The sequence below is a fragment of the Bufo gargarizans genome, chromosome 4, assembly GCF_014858855.1.
Source record: "Bufo gargarizans isolate SCDJY-AF-19 chromosome 4, ASM1485885v1, whole genome shotgun sequence".
NCBI lineage: Eukaryota > Metazoa > Chordata > Amphibia > Anura > Bufonidae > Bufo > Bufo gargarizans.
This window is the reverse complement of record NC_058083.1, coordinates 401,241,384-401,263,098: the sequence shown is the minus strand read 5'-3', so window position 1 is coordinate 401,263,098 and position 21,715 is coordinate 401,241,384. Positions and strand designations below refer to the sequence as shown.

At 45.3% G+C, this 21,715-nt stretch overlaps 1 protein-coding gene across 4 annotated transcripts in view; it reads left to right on the top strand.

The window, feature by feature from the left end:
- LOC122934511 (interferon-induced, double-stranded RNA-activated protein kinase-like) overlaps positions 1-21,715 on the top strand; it is a 75,386-nt gene that overhangs the window by 14,859 nt on the left and 38,812 nt on the right. For all 4 annotated transcript variants that reach the window (XM_044290027.1, XM_044290028.1, XM_044290026.1 and 1 more), the window contains exons 7-11: positions 766-898; positions 5,445-5,512; positions 15,543-15,615; positions 16,554-16,609; positions 16,688-16,756. In XM_044290027.1, the coding sequence (XP_044145962.1) occupies positions 766-898; positions 5,445-5,512; positions 15,543-15,615; positions 16,554-16,609; positions 16,688-16,756 (399 nt within the window). The remainder of the gene's footprint in view (positions 1-765; positions 899-5,444; positions 5,513-15,542; positions 15,616-16,553; positions 16,610-16,687; positions 16,757-21,715) is intronic.

The window sequence follows — 21,715 nt, the reverse complement described above, 5'->3', positions numbered from 1 at the left end:
TGCTCCTCTGTTGCCCCTACCAGGTGCTGCCTGAGGCGATCGCCTCACCTGGCCTCGTTGGTGTTGCACCCCTGGATATATAAATACAATTATAATCTGTACAAATGATGTGTGTGTGTGTGTGTGTGTATACTGTGTGTGTGTGTGTGTATGTATGTATGTATGTATGTGTATGTGTGTGTGTGTGTGTGTATATATATAAAACATTTGGCATAACTCACTACATTCTAGAAACACTTTCCAATGCAGCTCTCACAGAGCGCCATTTATGTACTGATTAAGAAGATGCAGTAGAGACTGCTCCTGCCTGCAGCTGTTACTGGATGACCGCTGTGAAGAGGTAATAGGAAACTTTCATGCCCCCAGATTTTACACCACTTTTTTCCTACTGAATTGATAGAGTATGTGTTCAGATGTGTCAAAGATGACCATTTTTGGGGTCATTTGACTAAATGTCACTGCTGCTTTTAGACCAGAATGGCGGGGTTGTCTAACTGCAATATCCTTGTAGAACAGTAGGGACATTTATTAAAAGTGGTGCAAAGGAAAACTGGCTGCTCATGGCAAGAAATCAGATTAAGCCTTTCATTTTCCAAACGGCCTTTGAAAAGTGAAAAGTGGAATCTGATTGGCTGCTATGGACAACTAAGCCAGTTTTCATTTACACCTGTTTTGATAAATCTCCCCCTATATATTTTGACCCTGTTACATCAAATGCTCTTGCTTGTTGGGCTACTTTTTCCTAAACTCATTCTTGTTTTGTAGATTTGTCTGCAGTGTTGTAATTAGTCAAAGGAAGTTTCCTGAAGCTACAGGAAAAAGCAAGAAAGAGGCAAAGAAGAATGCTGCATATCTGGCATTAAAAGTGCTGAAGCAGGAATATCCTGGGGATCTTCAGGTATCTTCTACTATAGCAAATTATTAACAAGTACAGGTTTACTGAATGCCCAAAATAACCTCCTCCAATATAAACATTCTTTAAAATTAGGTGATTATCATAGGGACAGAAGTAAACAGGTGTATTGATACCAAGTTTATTACAGTTAAAGATTTATCCAACCCCTATAATGCCCCCCAAAATGCCCGGGCACCTTACACAGGTTATACTTACCCCGCTCCCTGTCAGCCGCGTCGCTCCTGATCCCCGCACAGCCGCTGCATCTCCCAGTTTTGCGGATCAAAACATCCGGTGACAGGGTAACAGTCAATAGCATGCCACGACGGGAACTACCTCCCTAGCGTCACCCGAGCTATGTGGGTACTGGCTAGCAGGGTAAATATAACCTGTATGAGGGGCCCGGGTAATTTGGGGGACATTATAGGTGTTTAAGAATGGCTAAATATACTTTATGTATATTGATGACTGAAAAGGTATATGTATATTCTGTGATATTTAATGTGTGCATACACAGCACAAAATGTTGATCATTCCAAAACAGCAAAAACTGCATCTATAATACACAAAGAATTAAGGGTAGTCTTCAGCAAAACTGCTCACAGCACTAGATGTGGGCAATAGAGATCAGTACAAACATACTATCTGTTAATGTTTTATCATCAGGAGTAGCATGAATATGAAGTTATTTTCTGCCAGAATCTGTTCCTGCAAGTGCGGAGGAGACAGTCCTTAACCGCCTCCGGATCGCCTAACGCAGGATCGCGGTCCGGAGGCGGCTGTTTTAATAACAGCGTCTAATATACCTGCTACCTGGTCCTCTGGTGGTCCCTTTTGCTTGGATCGACCACCAGAGGACACAGCACCAAACACCACTACACTACACTACACCCCCCCCGTCACTTATTAACCCCTTATGAACCTCTGATCACCCCATATAGACTCCCTGATCACCCCCCTGTCATTGATCACCCCCCTGTAAGGCTCCATTCATTCATATTTCTATGAACTCGCCATGCCCTTTATTGAATACCTTGGGGTGTCTTCTTTCCAAAATGGGGTCACATGTGGGGTATTTATACTGCCCTGGCATTTTAGGGGCCCAAAAGCGTGAGAAGAAGTCTGGGATCCAAATGTCTAAAAATGCCCTCCTAAAAGGAATTTGGGCCCCTTTGCGCATCTAGGCTGCAAAAAAGTGTCACACATCTGGTATCACCGTACTCAGGAGAAGTTGGGCAATGTGTTTTGGGGTGTCATTTTACATATACCCATGCTGGGTGAGATAAATATCTCGGTCAAATGCTAACTTTGTATAAAAAAATGGGAAAAGTTGTCTTTTGCCAAGATATTTCTCTCACCCAGCATGGGTATATGTAAAATGACACCCCAAAACACGTTGCCCTACTTCTCCTGAGTACAGCGATACCACATGTGTGACACATTTTTACAGCCTAGGTGGGCAAATGGGCCCACATTCCAAAGAGCACCTTTCGGATTTCACAGGCCATTTTTTACAGATTTTAATTTCAAACTACTTTGCACGCATTTGGGCCCCTAAAATGCCAGGGCAGTATAACTACCCCACAAGTGACCCCATTTTGGAAAGAAGACACCCCAAGGTATTTCGTGATGGGCAGAGTGAGTTCATGGAAGTTTTTATTTTTTGTCACAAGTTAGTGGAATATGAGACTTTGTAAGAAAAAAATAATCCAAAAAAAATCATCATTTTCCGCTAACTTGTAACAAAAAATAAAAAATTCTAGGAACTCGCCATGCCCCTCACGAAATACCTTGGGGAGTCTTCTTTCCAAAATGGGGTCACTTGTGGGGTAGTTATACTGCCCTGGCATTTTAGGGGCCCAAATGCGTGCAAAGTAGTTTGAAATTAAAATCTGTAAAAAATGGCCTGTGAAATCCGAAAGGTGCTCTTTGGAATGTGGGCCCATTTGCCCACCTAGGCTGTAAAAATGTGTCACACATGTGGTATCGCTGTACTCAGGAGAAGTAGGGCAACGTGTTTTGGGGTGTCATTTTACATATACCCATGCTGGGTGAGAGAAATATCTCGGCAAAAGACAACTTTTCCCATTTGTTTATTTTTTTATACAAAGTTGGCATTTGACCAAGATATTTATCTTACCCAGCATGGGTATATGTAAAATGACACCCCAAAACACACCGCTGCTCAATTGCAGGGTGGTCGTAACTTCTGGAAACGAGCAGTGTATAATGTGCACGAAAAATGAATCAAGCCAGAAAAGGAAGCAATATGGACAATCACAGGCCCTCTCCTCTGCTCTGAGTGACACCTGTAGCATCCAACCAGAAGACCTCTTCAGCCGTCACTCAGAACAGAGGGGAAGAGATGTGGAGCAGCTCAGTGCTGAGTGCACTTTAGTGTAGCCCTATCCCTTGGACACAGGACTAATGCTTGCCAGAATAAAAGATCATGTTCATCCTACTCCTAATAATAAAAGCTCCACAAAAGGTATTTTTGTCCTGTTCTTCTGAGCCACTAGCTAGTGCTTTTAGTAGATTTGCAAGCTCAAAACTGCTGACAGACTCTATTTAAAACTATAGTAACTAAAGCAGAAATAATTCAAGCAATTTTATTACATTTGATCTTTACAAACAAAAAAAATCAGTGTTATATCATGAGGCTAAACATACAAGTTGACCATAATTTCCAAGTTAAAGGGGTTGGCCTGTGAACACAATTTATTACCTATCCACATGATAGGTGACAAACGTATGATCTTTGGAGGTTTGACCGCTGATCCTGTGTCTTGAATGGAAAGGAGTAATGGTTGTACATGCTGTAAGACTGATGAAGATAGCTGTGTGCTGTATCCTGCTATCTCCTTCTGTCCCATTAAAATGGGGAACACAGGACCTCTGTTTTCATGATCAGTGGGGACCCTGCTTCCACAGACCCCCAGTGTCCACACATTTATAACCCATTCTGTGGATAGGTGTTAAATGTTTGTACGCCAACCCCATTAAGCATCTCAGGTTAAAGGAGTATCTCCACTATATTATAAGAGTCTTCTAGGACAGGCCCACAGATCCTCAGAACGTTCGCTTGAATGGAACTGTGTTGCAGTATCTGGCGGGTAAATGGGAGAGAGGAGAACTGCTGAAGGTATATATGTCACATTCATTTAAGGATTGAAGGGGGTCCCAGAGGTCAGAGACCCACCGATTAGAATATTAGAACATATCCTAGAGATGTGCAATGATATTATAACATGGGAATGCCTTTTAGTATCCTATACCTCTGTAGTTTTAATGGAGCCAGGAGATGACCTACAAGTGTTCACTTTTGAGAATTGAATTGAACTTTTGCCTGAATGGGAAAACGTTAAAATACAACTTTATTAAAATAAAGAATATTAAAAAAAATGGGGCTAAACCACTCTATTAATAATCAGGCTGGGGAGAGGATAATTGGATCCTTAAACAATATCTAACAGATCCAAGTGCTCGTTACCCAAATGGGGGAGGAACTAATATTTCTTTATGTGCCCTCCCAAGTAGGAGCTGTGGCAGTACAGTTGTCTGCTGCAGTACAGCCAGTTAATTATCAGAGCAGGGTGAACAATTCCACCATCAGATCTGCTGGTAACAAAAGTGCTAGTTCCATTAGTGAAAGTGTGTGGCTGGTACCTGCTATCTCTGATTCGGGACCTGCGCTGTTTTGGCCTAATATCTGATTCAATATTTCAACATGTATAGACACCCAAAAAATCAAATGTCAATGCACAGTAAACCTGTATTGCAAAGGGCACAGAAGGAGCTTAAGATTAGGGCTCTATAAGAATAGGAAGTTTTATAAGATATCTGCTGTTTTGACTTGGAGCAGTGAAAATAACTATAAGGCTACTTTCACACCTGCGTTGGGTCTGGATCCGTCTGGAATCTGCACAGACAGATCAGCACCTATAATACAAACGATTGTATCTGTTCAGAACGTATCCGTTTGCATTATGAAGAACTAAGTCAAAACAGATCCATCCTGATTTACATTGAAAGTCAATGGGGGACGGATCCCTTTTTAATTGGACCATATTGTGTCAGTGAAAACGGATCCGCTCCTATTGACTTACATTGTAAGTCAGGACGGATCCGTTTGGCTCTGCATTGCCAGGCAGACACCGTTTTGGTGTCCCTATCCAGAGCGGAATGGAGGCGGAACGGAGACAAACTGATGCATTCTGAACGGATCCTTATCCATTCAGAATGCATTGGGGCTGAACTGATCCGTTTTGAGCCGTTTGTGAGATCCCTGAAACGGATCTCACAAACGGAATTCAAAACGCCAGTGTGAAAGTAGCCTAAGTAACAAGAAGTGTAAGGAATGCTAACCTTAAAAAGCTATCATTAGAAGATTTCCTAAGCAGTTGGGATATGGTGTTGATGCATTCATTCAGACATAGTATGGTAAGTATTGCACGCCATATTCATACAACTGTTGTTATACATAGGCATATGTAAAACAAATCCCCCCACCTCAAAATGATCTAGTATCAAAACTTTTTCATAATTCCAGCTACGACAGGTCCCAGGACTAGACGATGTAGAAGAAGCGAAAGAAGATAGTACTGAATCAGTAGAAAGGTAATTCTGATGAATGTTTTAACTGGTTCACTGGACTTAAACATTTTCTTTTAGTTTTTAACCCCTTCCCGACACATGACGTAATAGTATGTCATGGCGACAAGTGACTTGCCACATTTTGACCTACTATTACGTCATGGTGATCGGGCGGGCACCTAAGCGGTGCACGCCCGATCACTTCAGGGGCCCAGCAGTCCCTGATGGCCGGGCCCCTGCTATATCCACGGGCATCGCTGTAGAAGCCAATGCTGGAGGATTAACCCCTTCTATGCCGCGGTCAGCGCTGACAGTGCAGCACGCCAGACCTGCAGGGTATAGCGATAGTGAGGTCACTGTTATGGGCAATCGAGGGTTACTCACTTTTCTGAGGAGAACCCTGGGCAGGCATGCGACAGTGAAGGAGAGGTAGACACAAGTTCCTCTGGGGCACACTCTGGATGTAGGGACCTGGCCTGATGGTGTGTGAGGTGCCCTGGATGTTGCAAGTATTTTGAGTGCCTGAGGTAAGGTCCCTTTAAGAATCGTGACACCAGTGCCTGTAACGGTGGCACACCGGTTTGCAGGAGGATTAATAGAGTACACAGATGGTAAACCAAACGTTGCTTTACTTTGGAAAACAGTCCAACTTTATACAGACAATTGCAGTAGTTGATAATGCAGTCCTTTACAGTATAAATGCACAGAAGGTTCACTTTACAATACGGCAGGTTTAAATCTTGCAAGATACTTGGAGGGTAAACAGTAAATACTTTGCAGTACAATGCTGCTCTATCCCCTCAGCTATTCTAACTGGCTGGATCCCAAGGCCCGGATGCCTAATTGCTGGCTTGAATCCTTGGTATATAAAATCTTCCTCCAGTATTGGCACTTGCTTTATATATTACAGTACCTCTTCTTCTCAGCTGAACTTCTCTGCTGGGTTGGAAGGTGGCTGCAGGTTTCTCCCAGGAGGTCCACTCCTACTACTGGGGTGTCTCATCTGTGTTAGCTGGATTACTGGTCTCCATGCGGGCTGTACTCCTTTTAGCCTCCTGGTGCAACTAGAAACCAGAACTATCTAGCTGCATGTCACTTCTCACTTCTGTCTCCACAGACTCCTGACTATGACCTAACCCCTCCCTGTCTGGGCCTGGACATTTATACTAGGGGCTCCCTATCTCCCTCTAGTGTCTGGGATGTCTAATTACACCCAACTAGTCCTGCTGAGCATTAACAGGGGAAACATACCAATGTAAAAACACACAGGAAATACATTACAATGCACGGATTAATATAATATAACTGTCCCTTGTGAGCAGAAGTAACACGTTACCCAATTGACCCTTGTGTAGTGCCCACTCCTACCTAGTGGGACACTACAACAACAGCATAGAAGGGATTTGCGGCGGATGAGGGAGCCCTGCTGTGGCAGGGACCCGATGGGTGGCAAGGCAGCCGATGCCATGCAGAGGCTGCCCAATGCCTTGCACGGCATGGGGACCTGCCTTCTACGGGGGCCGAGGAGATCCAGGCTGGGTCTCCTACGCAACCTGTTAGTGCATTACTCAGTGTAATACACTAACAGGCAATGCATTACAATACAGCTGTATTGTAATGCATTGCAGAGGGGATCAGATCCCCAAAAGTTGAAGTCCCAGAGTGGGACAGAAATAAAGTTTAAAAAAAAAGTGTTAAAAAAAGCAAAAAAAGCCCCTTTCCCAGATTTTATAATAAAAAATAGAAAAAACACACATATTGGGTATCAACACGTCCGTAACGACTGGCTCTATTAATATATCACATGATCCACCCCGTCCGATAAACACTGTAAAAAAAAAAAAATATATAATAAAAACAGTGCCAAAAAAGCCATTTGGCGTATTCCCCCAAAATAGTACCAATTAAACCGTCACCTCATCCCGCAAAAAATGAGACCCTACCTAAGACAATCGGTCAAAAAATTTAAAATATATGGCTCTCAGACTATGGAGACACTAAAATATAATTTTTTTTGGTTTCAAAAATGCTATTATTGTTAACCCCTTCCCGGCTCTTGACGTACGGTAATAGTACGTCATGGTTAACTCCGGTCATCGCGAGGTGACCGGAATAAGATGGCTGCACTAATGGGCAGCCTAAAAAAGATTTTTGCTAAATCTTTTTCTATGATGATTTTATAAATTTTATGGTGACCCAAACAAATTTATACGCCCAGCAGTTTATTGCCAAAACCCGACATCCTCATATGCTAGACCCCTAGGTTGGACCCCAGTAAATGCAGCTGACATTATGACGTTTTGGAGGCTCTTGCTGCATATGGGCCTAGTAAAATAAAACTAAATGAGACAATATTGGAGTTTGGATGTCTTGTACAACACTCCAATGTACAATATGGCCCGCTCAAGGTTTGAATCCATTTTGAAATTCCTACATTATAATGATAATGCTCCCCCTCCAAAATGACCTACAATTTGACCGTCTATTCAAAATACGACCCCTCCTGGAGCACCTCAACTCCAAATTTACAGAGGTGTTCACCCCAGAAAAAGAAATTAGCATAGACAAGTTACTTGTACATTTTAACCACTTCAACCCCCCTAGCTGAAACACCCTTAATGACCAGGCCACTTTTTACACTTCTGCACTACACTACTTTCACCGTTTATTGCTCGGTCATGCAACTTACCACCCAAATTAATTTTACCTCCTTTTCTTCTCACTAATAGAGCTTTCATTTGGTGGTATTTCATTGCTGCTGACATTTTTTACTTTTTTTGTTGTTAATCGAAATTTAACAATTTTTTTGCAAAAAAAATGACATTTTTCACTTTCAGTTGTAAAATTTTGCAAAAAAAACGACATCCATATATAAATTTTTCGCTAAATTTATTGTTCTACATGTCTTTGATTAAAAATAATGTTTGGGTAAAAAAAAAATGGTTTGGGTAAAAGTTATAGCGTTTACAAACTATGGTACAAAAATGTGAATTTCCGCTTTTTGAAGCAGCTCTGACTTTCTGAGCACCTGTCATGTTTCCTGAGGTTCTACAATGCCCAGACAGTACAAACACCCCACAAATGACCCCATTTCAGAAAGTAGACACCCTAAGGTATTCACTGATGGGCATAGTGAGTTCATAGAACTTTTTATTTTTTGTCACAAATTAGTGGAAAATAATGATTTTTATTTATTTTTTTCTTACAAAGTCTCATATTCCACTAACTTGTGACAAAAAATAAAAACTTGCATGAACTCACTATGCCCATCACATAATACCTTGGGGTGTCTTCTTTCCAAAATGGGGTCACTTGTGGGGTAGTTATACTGCCCTGGCATTTTAGGGGCCCAAATGCGTGAGAAGTAGTTTGAAATCAAAATCTGTAAAAAATGACCGGTGAAATCCGAAAGGTGCTCTTTGGAATGTGTGACCCTTTGCCCACCTAGGCTGCAAAAAAGTCTCACACATCTGGTATCGCCGTACTCAGGAGAAGTTGGGGAATGTGTTTTGGGGTGTCATTTTACATATACCCATGCTGGGTGAGAGAAATATCTTGGCAAAAGACAACTTTTCCCATTTTTTTTATACAAAGTTGGCATTTGACCAAGATATTTATCTCACCCAGCATGGGTATATGTAAAATGACACCCCAAAACACATTGCCTAACTTCTCCTGAGTATGGCGATACCAGATGTGTGACACTTTTTTGCAGCCTAGGTGGGCAAAGGGGCCCACATTCCAAAGAGCACCTTTAGGATTTCACTGGCCATTTTTTACAGATTTTGATTTCAAACTACTTCGCACACATTAGGGCCCCTAAATTGCCAGGGCAGTATAACTACCCCACAGGTGACACCATTTTGGAAAGAAGACACTCCAAGGTATTCCGTGAGGGGCATGGCGAGTTCCTAGAATTTTTTATTTTTTGTTTATTTTCTGTAAGGCTCCATTCAGACGTCTGTATGATTTTTACGGATCCACGGATACATGGATCGGATCCGCAAAACACATACGGACGTCTGAATGGAGCCTTACAGGGGGGTGATCAATGACAGGAGGGTGATCAAGGAATCTATATGGGTGATCACCCCCCTGTCATTGATTACCCCCCTGTAAGGCTCCATTCAGAAGTCCGTATGTGTTTTGCGGATCCGATCCATGTATCCGTGGATCTGTAAAAATCATACGGACGTCTGAATGGAGCCTTACAGGGGGGTGATCAATGACAGGGGGGTGATCAGGGAATCTATATGGATGATCACCCCCCTGTCATTGATCACCCCCCTGTAAGGCTCCATTCAGACGTCCGTATGTGTTTTGCGGATCCGATCCATGTATCTGTGGATCCGTAAAAATCATACGGACGTCTGAATGGAGCCTTACAGGGGGGGGGGGTGATCAATGACAGGGGGGTGATCAGGGAGTCTATATGGGGTGATCATGGGTGATCAGGGGTTCATAAGGGGTTAATAAGTGACAGGGGGGGGGGTGTAGTGTAGTGTAGTGGTGTTTTGTGGTACTTTACTGAGCTACCTGTGTCCTCTGGTGGTCGATCCAAGCAAAAGGGACCACCAGAGGACCAGGTAGCAGGTATATTAGATGCTGTTATCAAAACGGCGTCTAATATACCTGTTAGGGGTTAAAAAAATCGCATCTCCAGCCTGCCAACGAACAATCGCCGCTGGCAGGCTGGAGATCCTGTCTCTTACCTTCCGATCCTGTGAACGCACGCGCCTGTGTGCGCGCGTTCACAGGAAATCACGGCTCTCGCGAGATGCCGCCTCCGGACCACAGATCTGCGTTAGGCGGTTAAAGGAAGGGTTAAATTCCACCAGTACCTGCCCAGCAAGCAGGCACGGTACGGAATTAAAATGTACAAGCTGTGCGAGAGTACCTCCGGGTACACCTACAGGTTCTGGATTTAGGAAGGAAAATATTCCCGCATACAACCCCCAGATTGCCCCCCCTCCCCGTCCTAGGAGTTACTGAGAAGATCGTGTGGGATTTACTGCACCCACTGCTGGATAAGGGTTACCACCTCTATGTGGATTACTTTTATACCAGCATACCCCTATTCATGTCCCTAAAAGCCAGAGGTACTGTGGCTTGTGGCACAGAGTGCAATAATCAGAGAGGCCCCCCTAGATCCCTAGTAGGGCAACTATTCCGAAAAGGCGAAAGTAAGACTCTCCTCCATGAGAACATGCTGGCTGTTAAGTACAAGGACAAGAGGGATGTATTGACCACTATTCACTCAAACACAAGTTCTCCTGCCCGATTGCGAGGTACCACTACCACTGTCAACAAGCCAGACTGCATCCGTGATTACAACAGGCACATGGGAGGAGTTGATTTGTCTGATCAAGTTCTCAAGCCCTACAGTGCCATGCGTAAAACTAAGGTATGGTACAAAATGCTTGCCGTATACATTGTACAGATGGCAATGTACAATGCGTACATTTTACATCGAACTGCGGGCCAAACAGGAACTTTCCTTACGTTCCAAGAGGTGGTCATCAAGGCCCTAGTTTTCCAATGTCAGGAAGGGGAGGGCCCGAGTACTTCAGGAGGTCATGGTTCCCATGTCGTACCAGGACAACATTTCCCTGGTGAAGTCCCACAAACAGCAAAGAGGGGAAAGACCCCAAAAAGATGCCGGGTTTGTTACGAAAGGGGAATACGAAAGGACAGGATTTATCAGTGCTACACCTGCCCTGATGAACCTGGCCTCTGCATAAAGGATTGTTTCCGAACCTACCACTCAGCCATGAATTATTAATTTTATCTTTTATGCTCCCTGTAATATTTCAATATCTCTGATTTAGTCCACCTCGCTTGCATACCCACTTTCCAACGACCACTACATATTCTTTTCTGTGAGACAACTATTAGGTCAAAAGTGCCCTTTCCACCACTTAAAATGTTCGTACAGGGGTACAATTTCCAAAATGGGGTCACTTCTTGGGGTTTTGTAATTTCTGGGGACCTCAGGAATTTTTTTAATGCGACATGGCCCCTAAAATCCATGTTTTTTTATTCAGGCCAGCAAAATGCATATTTTAAACCTTGCATCTAGAGCCCTGCTGTGCGCCCTTACAGCATGCTACAAGCACATATGGGGTGTTTGCAAAAAGGGGAGAAAATGGGGAACATATACTGCGGTGCATTTTCTCCTTTAACCCCTTGTGAAAGTGAAAACCTGGGGTCTGCTAGTCATTTTTTCATTTTTACAAATGTGTGCTTTGAAATCCTTTCTCTAGTATTTCTGCCTTCTGTGAGACACCTGTTTGCTTAAAAGTACCCTTTCCACCACTTAAAATGTTCGTACGGGGGTGCTCTTTCCAAATTGGGGTTTTTCATTTCTGTGGACTTCAGGAAATGTATTTAATGCAACATAGCAGCTAAAATGTCTGTTTATTCAGGCCTGCAAAAACATATTTTGCACCTTGCCTCTGTGAGACACCAGTTTTACTTAAAAGTACCCATTCTACCACTTAAAATGTTCATACGGGGGTGCTCTTTCTGAAAACCTCAGTTTTTTTTTTTGTTTTTTTTTTCTGGGGACCTCAGGAATTTATTTAATGTGACATGGCACTTAAAATACATGTCTGCCAATTCAGGTCAGCTAAATTCATATTTAGCTGTTTGACTCTAGAGCCCTGCCATGCGCCCATACATCTTTTTTCAAGCACATATGGGGTGTTGGCATATTCGGGGGGAAATGGGAAAAAAAATATGAGGTGCATTCTGTCCTGTTACCCCCTGTGAAAGTGAAAAATGTGGGTGTAAATCAACTTTTTCCAGAAAAAGAAATATTTTTAATTTTCACAGCCAAGGGTTTCCTAAATCTGTGAAACACCCGATGGGTCAAAGTGCTCACTGCACACCTTGAAATATTCCTTGAGGGGTGTAGTTTCCGGAATGGGGCGACTTTTTGGTACCCCATTCCACTCTAGGGGTACCTCAGGGTGTATTCAATTGCAAGATGGCGCCTGTGAATTATTCCGGTGAAATCTGCCTTCCAAAAGCCATTTGGTGCTCCTTTCCTTCTGACCCCTGTGGTACACCCATATAGCAGTATACAAGCTCATATGGGGTATTGCTGAAATCAGGAGAGATGGGCAATAAATTAGGGATTACATTTTCTCCAGTTCCCCCTTGTGAAAGTGGAAAATTTTGGCCTAAAGTCAATTCTTCTGTAATTTTTTATTTTATTTTTCAATTTCACAGCCAATTCCATGAATCACCTTTGGGGAGTTCTCTTGAGGAGTTGAAAGTTCTCACTACACATCTTGAAATATTTTTTGAGGGGTGTAGTTTCCAGAATCGGGTCACTTTTTTTGGTTTTTCCAATAAAGGGGTACCTCAGGGTGTTTTTATATGCGACACAGCTCCCAAAATCCAATCCTGCAAAATCTGTCCTTCAAAAGCCCTATGGCGCTACTTCCCTTTTGAACCCTGCCATGCACCCATACATCATTTTTTGAGCACATATGGCATATTCGGGGGGAAATGGGGAACAAAATATGGGTTACATTTTGTCCTGGTACCACTTGTGAATTGTAATTTTTCTTCTTCACAGCCAAGCGTTTCCTAATTCTGTGAATCGCCCGATGGGTCAAAGTGCTCACTACACATCATGAAATATTCCTTGAGGGGGGGGGGGGGTAGTTTCCAGAATGGGGTGAATTTTTGGGGGTTTCCATTGTAGCGCCACCTCACAGTGTACTCACATGCGTCATAGCTCCCAATTACCATTCCAGCTAAATCCGCTCTCCAAAAGCCATATGGTGCTCCTTCCACTCTGAAGCATGCTGTGCGCCTATACATCAGTTTTGAGCACACATGGGGTGTTTCTGTAAACTCCAAATTTAGAGTAATTAGATTTTGAGCTTTGTTTGGCTGTTAACCCTAGATGTGTTGCAGAAAAAATTGATGAAAATTTAAAATCTGCTAAAAAAAAGTGAAATTTTAAAATGTTGTTCCCATTTTCCTTTAATTCTCGTGGGGCACCTAAGGGGTTAACACAGTTTGTAAAATTAGTTTTGAATAGCTTGAGGGGTGTAGTTTCTAAAAAAAATTTACATACCCCCAATGTTCCCCCGTCCCCCAGAGCAGAGCCAGAAGTACAACTGTAGTGAACTAAACCTGTAAAAGAAAAAATGCACAAACCCAGTTTCCTGTGTCGACAGGCATCCCATGACTACCCTGACCTCTTCCTTTGTCCAGGGTGTCCATCAAATAGATCATATATTAAGATTTATCCTGAGCTCCTTACAATTACAGAATCCAAAGGTATAAGTTCGAAAAACATATACATTCACTATACCAAATATATCCAAGGTGAAAGCCAGCATGCCACCATTACCCACCTCTTTAAATCAGACCCAACCTGTATGGTGCTAACTGTCTTGATGCCAGCCCCAATGTATTAATCACCAGCTGTAACGCTGTATGTAACTAGGAGTGTTGTTGGGAATGACTGACTTCATGTCGACTACATGTCGTAGTTTTGTTCTGGCCGCCTCTCAGCATGTTTGCCGTGCTGCCGCCGCCGGAACTCCGGCCCCATTATAGTTAATGGTGGCAGGAGCAGACCTCCGGCGGCACGCGTGCAGTAGCAGCAGCACGGATCTGGTAGGCTGTTCACCCGCCGATACAGCCTGCCGGAGAAGGCTGCCGCTTGAGTGAAACTAGCCTAACACTGTATGCCATAAGTTAAATGGAAATGTCTGGTCTCCCAATATCATAATCAGATGTAATGTTTTAAATTATTTATTAATATCCTGTCAAAATAGTTTATCATAAAAGTTGGATCGCAAATCAGATTGTAGCATTAACAGTATGCCTTTGTACAGTTGGCTGCTAAGGGGCCCGATTCTAAAGATTCTGGCACTGTACAATAACTGTACGTCCTATACTGCTCCGAAGTGGGGGAACCTGGCTATCTAATGACAGCTGAGTTGCTTCTCTAACGCCTGGGATTGGTGGAACCTCTGATCTTAGTCATGTAACCCTTTAATTGCTGCTGTCCAGAGTGACCACAGCATCACCATAAAATGAGACCCCCGTGCAGTCAGTCTTGGGGAACTAGGAAGGAACCCAAGGCTGTACACTGTCTGCTGTAAGGGTATGTTCACCTAGTGATTTTTTTCTGGCAAGCAAAATCAAAATAATGTAATAAAACACATTTTTTTTAAAGCTGCAATTCATAGAAAATGTTTCCTAATATTTGTATTGGCTGTCTACAGCACAGTAATGCCCTGAAGATTTAATTGTATTGTTTCTTCAGTTTAAAATGTAAGGAGTATAAAAATAAAACAAAAATAAAATATGCATTTTTTTCTATTTTCAGGCTGCTAAAAGAATTGTATAAATGATACAGTAATTTATATACACCCTCTAACAGAATGAAAAAAATACGGCTGCTAAAATAATATAAAAAAAATAGCTGGTCATTGAAAGGTTGGCAAAGGGTTCAGGGTGGATAAAAAAAAAAAAAAGCAATGCTCTCCTCATCAATACCATGGTGCTCAGTTGTGGCTGAGTTCCCGCTAGTTTCTACTTCGTGGTCCAGTGTTGACACACAGGAAATGCACACTCATTGGCATCAGTGGCTGAAGGAGAGACCTGCCTCAGCCAGTGATTTGCTGAATAGGCATTTCCTGTGTGTCGATATAGGACCAGGAAGTAGAGACCTGCAGTGACCCGATTTATTTTTTTTTTTTTTTTTTTTTTTTTTGCGGTTTTCTAAATCTATTGAGGAATATAAAAAGGTAATGTTTCCCTTTTAATGGCAGTTTAATACTGACAGCAGGAGACTCAGCCGGGAAAACAAGGCTGGTCAGATGCTGAAGCATTCTCTGGCATTGTCTGCCTCTATGCCAGTAAAAAAATGTTTCCAAATTATTATGTGTCCGGTAACTTTATAAATTACTCTAACAATGTAATTGAATGCTTACCTTTACATTGTGGGATGACTTAACCAATGCCTGTTCAGCAAACCTTGTGCTGGTTGCTGTATATAATATCTACATTTATTACCTTGTAGTGCCCAAGATAGTTCTTCTTCAGATGTGCAGAGGACGGAAAGTGAACCTTTACAGTCAGAAAGTGATTCCCAGGTACTGTGATGTTTACATACAACCAATAAAAAGCATTCACCCTTGTCCAACTGATCAAGCAGTATGAAGCTGGGTGAAAAAATTGAGATTGAGTGCTGTTACTCAGTAAAACATGGGTTGTTGGAGAAAGTATTATAACGGTTATATTCTTCTACATATGAGGCAGTATTATAGTAGGTATGTTCTTGTACATAGGAGGCAGTACTATAGTAGTTATTTTCTTCTACATATGAGGCAGTATTATAGTAGTTATATTCTTGTACATAGGAGCAGTATCATAGTAGCTATATTCTTGCACATCGTAGGCAGTAGTATAGTGGTTATATTCTTTTACATAGGAGGCAGTAGTATAGTGGTTATATTCTTGTACATAGGAGGCAGTAGTATAGTGGTTATATTCTTTTACATAGGAGGCAGTAGTATAGTAGTTATATTCTTGTACATAGGAGGCAGTAGTATAGTAGTTATATTCGTGTACATAGGAGGCAGTAGTATAGTGGTTATATTCTTGTACATAGGAGGCAGTAGTATAGTGGTTATATTCTTTTACATAGGAGGCAGTAGTATAGTAGTTATATTCTTGTACATGGGAGGCAGTAGTATAGTAGTTATATTCTTGTACATAGGAGGCAGTAGTATAGTAGTTATATTCTTGTACATAGGAGGCAGTAGTATAGTAGTTATATTCTTGTACATAGGAGGCAGTAGTATAGTAGTTATATTCTTGTACATAGGAGGCGGTAGTATAGTAGTTATATTCTTGTACATAGGAGGCGGTAGTATAGTAGTTATATTCTTGTACATATGATAGGTTGTAAGTTATTTTCTGGAGAACATAAGAGAACAGCTAATGTTCACCAGTAGCTGATGACTTTGGTTCTTGAAATACTATAAATGGAAATAAATGAATAATCTATAAATGTTCTTATGTTTTTTAGGTTACATTTCACTCTTCAGCCACTGGGACTCCATCTGTACCAAGCAGACCACACAGGTAAGCTTATGCCATCTTTGTATAATGCAATAGATACTAAACCAAATATTTTTAGTCAGCAATATAATTTTCTTTTAGACGCATTGAGTTAGCAGCTAACTTCAGAAACTGCCAGCCAACACATGGTGTGACCACTGAAAACAAAACGTAAGTAACATCAAGATCATTATATGCTCTGACAAAAGCTTTTAAATCTGTCTTAAAAAATTTCTATTACCATTTCACTTTCATGTAGGTTAATATTCAAACAGGCTCTTTTCCTCTATTTTTCTGTCATATAGAGATTATACAATATCTACTTGTCTGCCTTCTTGGTATTTCTTGCTATAATTTAAAAATCACATCAGTGCCAGAGATGCCTTTTCTTTCAACGTGTTAGAAATAGTTTTCAGAGGTTTTGAACCTGGTTGTCAGTCAGTTTGGCTACGATTATAGCTTTTACAGGGTATTATAGACATATTTTAATCCCTGAGTGAGGTCCTAGAGATGTGTAATTCAGAACCAAAATAAAGGGTCCAAATAATCCCACTAGGGATCCCCTCAATAGATTCGTTAAAACGTAACTTTCTCGCCCAGTTTCCTTGGGGGACACAGAAGACCTTGGGTATAGCTCATCTCCATAGGAGGCGTGACACTAAGTGAAGACTGTTAAGCCCCTCCTCCACAGCTATACCCTCAGCCTGGAGAGAGAGGCTGCCAGTTTTTGCTTAGTGTCCAAGGAGGCAAGACACTCCCTGCTCTGCAGGGCTCTTTTCTCCTTGTTTAAATTTTTGATTTTTACTTTTTTCTTTTCTTTTTGTTCCAGAACATCAGGGACAACAGAGACGCACTAGACCTCTCTGTTTCTCCCGGGGTTGAGCTGCGCCAGTGCCGGTCATCCGCACTGCTGCCTCCCCCACAGAAGGCAAGGTGGATCAGGGCAGCCCAGCTCCCCTACATCCCGCCAGCGCAAGGGTCGCCCGCACGCCAAGTCCCTCTTCCAGCGTCCTGCCACTACGGTGCCAGTAGCTGAAGGGGCGACCCTGCTGGAGTGGACCGAGGGTGAAGACGGCTGTGGTAAGAGAGTGGCTTCTCCAGCCCTACGTCCCCCACCCCCCACCCAATGGTCTTCTGCGCGCCTGAGGGGTGGGCCCCCCCCCATACTGGGCCTCTGGACCCCCCCCCCATACTGGGCCTCTGGACTCCCCCCCCCATACTGGGCCTCTGGACCCCCCATACTGGGCCTCTGGACCCTTCCCCTGCTGGACCTAAGCTGGCCCCTGGGGTGCCGCAGTGCGGCAATCTGCTCCCTGCCTTTTTTTCCTGGCCTTCATAGGACCAGGATACGGCGATGCAGCTAGTGGCTGTCGGCCGTCGCCTGCCTTCTCCTCACGGCCATCTCGCCTATTGGGCCTTACCGGAGTGTGCAGGACGCTGCAGTGGAGTAAGGCCTCGCCTCCGGCCAGCACTGATATTCCGGTGCGGCCGGGCGCCGCGAAAATTAGGCTCCGCGGCCAGCAAGCCGCCATTCCGGCCCCTGTCTCGTCCGGCGGCGGGGTGGGCTCCCGCGGCCGGCAAACGTCATTCCGGCCCCTGTCTCGTCCGGCGGCGGGGTGGGCTCCCGCGGCCGGAAAACGCCATTCCGGGTCCCGGTCTCGTCCGGCGGCGGGGTGGGCTCCCGCGGCCGGAAAACGCCATTCCAGGTCCCTGTCTCGTCCGGCGGCGGGGTGGGCTCCCGCGGCCGGCAAACCGCCATTCCGGGTCCCTGTCTCTTCCGGCCGGCGTGGGCTCCCGCGGCCGGCATTGGGCTTGACTATGCCCCAGCGGGTGCCGGTCGGCGGGGCTCCGCAAATTTGGTCGCATGCTTCGCGGCCTGCTGGGCGCATTTCTGACCGGCCCGCGGGGTGGGCTCCCGCGGCCGGTTTGAAGCGGCAGGTCGCTGCAGCATTCCGCCTCAGGTCCCGGCGGTATAACGGGCCGGGCGCCGCAATTTAGCCCCCGGCTTCGCGGCCTACTAGGCCGCAATATTCCGGTCTCTGGTGGAGGGGGCGGGAACTTCTCCGGGCGCGAATTTTTCCCGCCTGGAGGTTCCTCCGCCCCCAGGGGATCGCACGCCGCCCTCCAGGCCGGATTCCTGTTAACCCTTTGGGTACAGGCCGGCCCCCAAAAAATGGGTCTGTTTAGTGGGCCCCCCTTTTTTCTCCTGCCTCTCAGGTGCCCCTATATGGTGGCTCCCCTTTAGCCTCAGAGGCTGTGTTTCAATAAATAAATTTAAAAAAAAAAAAAAAAAAAAAAGAAAAAAAAAAAAAAAAAAAGAAAGAAGAATATATATGAATTAAATAATAGATCATGATTTCTATTAGACTGCGCAGGACGCTGCAGCCTCATCAGTAATGCTGCATGTCGGCATGACCTCTTTCCACGGGCGGCATGGTGTTGCGCTCCCAGCCTGCGTCGCTGCTAGGGCATTTTCCCCTTTTAGGCGGTTTTCTTGCCTCTTCCAGGTACGGCGCTGGCCAAGTGCGTTCGGCCCTTCTGTAGGCAGCATTCATCGTCTCTCCAGTTATGGTGCCTGCCATGTGCATCCCCCCCCCTCCTAGGCGGGCTACTGCACTCTCCCTGGCTGGCCATGTGCATGACCCCCTTCTTAGGCGGAATACTGCATCTTCGCCGGATACGGTGCTGGCCATGTGCACGACCCCCTTCCATAAGCGGAACGCTGCACTCTCTGGTTTTGCTGCCGGCCATGTGCGTGACCCCCTTCCGTGGGCGGAACGCAGCACTCACTGGATTCGCTGCCGGCCGTGTGCGTGAGCCGGCCATGTGCGTGACCCCCCTTCCTGGGCGGAACGCAGCACTCTCACTGGATCTGTTGCCGATCATGTGCATGACCCCCTTTTTTAGGCGGAATACTGCACTCTCACCGGATACGGTACTGGCTATGTGCACGACCCCCTTCTATAGGCGGAAGGCTGCACTCTCACTGATGTGCTATGTTGTTCTTAGGTGCTGGGTTATTATGCTGCACTCTCACTGGTTTCGCTGCCGGCCTTTTCTTAGGCGGTATGCTGCACTTTTATTGGATTCCCTGCCGGCCTTGGGTATGCCTCCTTCCCTCAGGCAGCTTACATACATCCCCCTGTCTGTGGTTGTTTCCTCGCAGGTATGTCACTGACCATGTGCGTGTGCCCAATACATGGCAGGGTGCTTTCACTCTCGCTGGATCCGCTGTCGGCCATATGCATGACCCCTCTTCCGTGGCGGTGTACCCACTCTTGCTGGATTCGCTGCCAGCCAGGGGCTTGCCTTCCTTCCTCAGGCGACATGCACGCATTCTTAGTGACTGTGTTTGTATCTCGCCAGTACGTTGCTGGCCATGTGTATGACTCCCATGCATGGCGGTGTGCTCGCACTCTCCCTGGATGAGATGCTGGCCATGTGCTTTACCCCCCTTTTTTTCTGGGCGGCATGCTACACTCTCACCGGATACATTGCTGGCCATGTGAATGGCCCTCTAACAGGGGTGGAACGCTTGCACTTCCATTGGATACGGTGCTGGCCTTGTGCGTGACCACCTCTCATTTCAAGGGCAGAATTTGACACGCTCATGAGATTCACGGCTGTCCTTATATGGCTGTGCTGGACTTGTACATGTCCCCCTTCGTTAGCAGAGTAGTTGCACTCTCGCTGAGTTCAGTGTTGGGTGCATTGTGGCACACTCACTTAATGCTGGGATACCCTGTGCTTGTTCCCCTTTCGCTAGGTGGACCTCCTGCGTTCCGGCTGGTTTATAGGGTATGTCCTGCTTCTCTGAAGTAGGTACGGCCTTAGGCATCACTTCCTTTTGGGACGGGCCTTTGCACTCTTACCGACTGCTGTTGACCTGGTACATTTCCCCCTTTCGGGGTGGACTGGTTGCGTTCCATCGCATGCTATGCTAGGTTTGTGCATAACTCCCTTTCAGGTTGCACTTGCAATTCCGTACATGCTGTGGCACTCTGGGGCGGGCCCCCCTTTTTTCTAGGTGGGTTGGCCTTCCCGCTGCTTACGGGGCTGCTCGTACGTATGCCTCACCTGCTTCCTGCGGCATATCTTTGTTTCTTGGATGCGTTGCTTGCCGCAAGCCTTGCACTCGTCCCTAAGGAGTTCATTCTGTCCTCCTGACCGAACAGGTTCTATTGCTCTCTGCTGCACCGAGCTGGGTGGTGCTCATTCATTTCGTTGGCTTTTCATTCCAGGGAGTGTTCGTGGGTCCTAGATGCATGCCCATTCGTCCTTCTGCGGCATTGCTTCCCTGCGCTGGTGGTCACATGGTCGAGAGTGCTGTTGTCTGCAGCGCCTCTCGAATTCTTCGTTGGCTCTGGCAGGACTGCGGTTCCCTTGCCTGCTGCAATTTCCTCCTCTTCGGATGCAGTGTGGTATGAGTCCTTCCTCTTGGCGCCTTTACGCTTCTGTCTGATCTGCTACCAGGTTCGGGCTGCTCTTCTCGGGAAGGTCACCCGACTTCTCTTGGGTGCTCGATTACCCGGGTCCGGAGGACCTCCGCCTTGGGTTCTTCACGGTATTCGCCTTCTGCGAGGCGGTGGACCGGGCGTCTCACAGTATAGTGGGTTCTGCTTGAGCTGTCCTATGGCTTCCCTGTTGCCCACTCCTCCTCCTTTCGGTGGGAGGGTGTTATGCCGGCCTCTGTCTCGACTGCCTTATCTCGCCGGCCTTGTTTGGCTCCCGCTCGGTACAGATCGCTCCAATGTGGCTTCCCGCCTGACTTCAGAGGCTGTTTCTTCGTTGTCCTCCCTTCTGGGGAGAGCATGGTTGTTCATGTGGGTGGTTCCGGTGTTCCTTTTGGCCTCGTACTGTCTCCCTTGTTCACACTGGCTGTATTAGCTGTGTGCCTATTTACCGAGTCTACCGCGTTCTGTTCTCCCGCTGAGTGCAGATTGCGTGGCCCATTCTAAGACGATGGTCCTGCTGTAGACTTACCTTCTCGATAACTTGGGGGGACTACCTTTTCATTCCAGATTCTCCTGATCTCCCACACCGGGACGGTCCGACGTGGTTACGTCAGCATGGATTTTAGCCTGTCTTCTCCTGGCATCTGGCGGATCGTTTGGGTTCTTTCCATCTGTC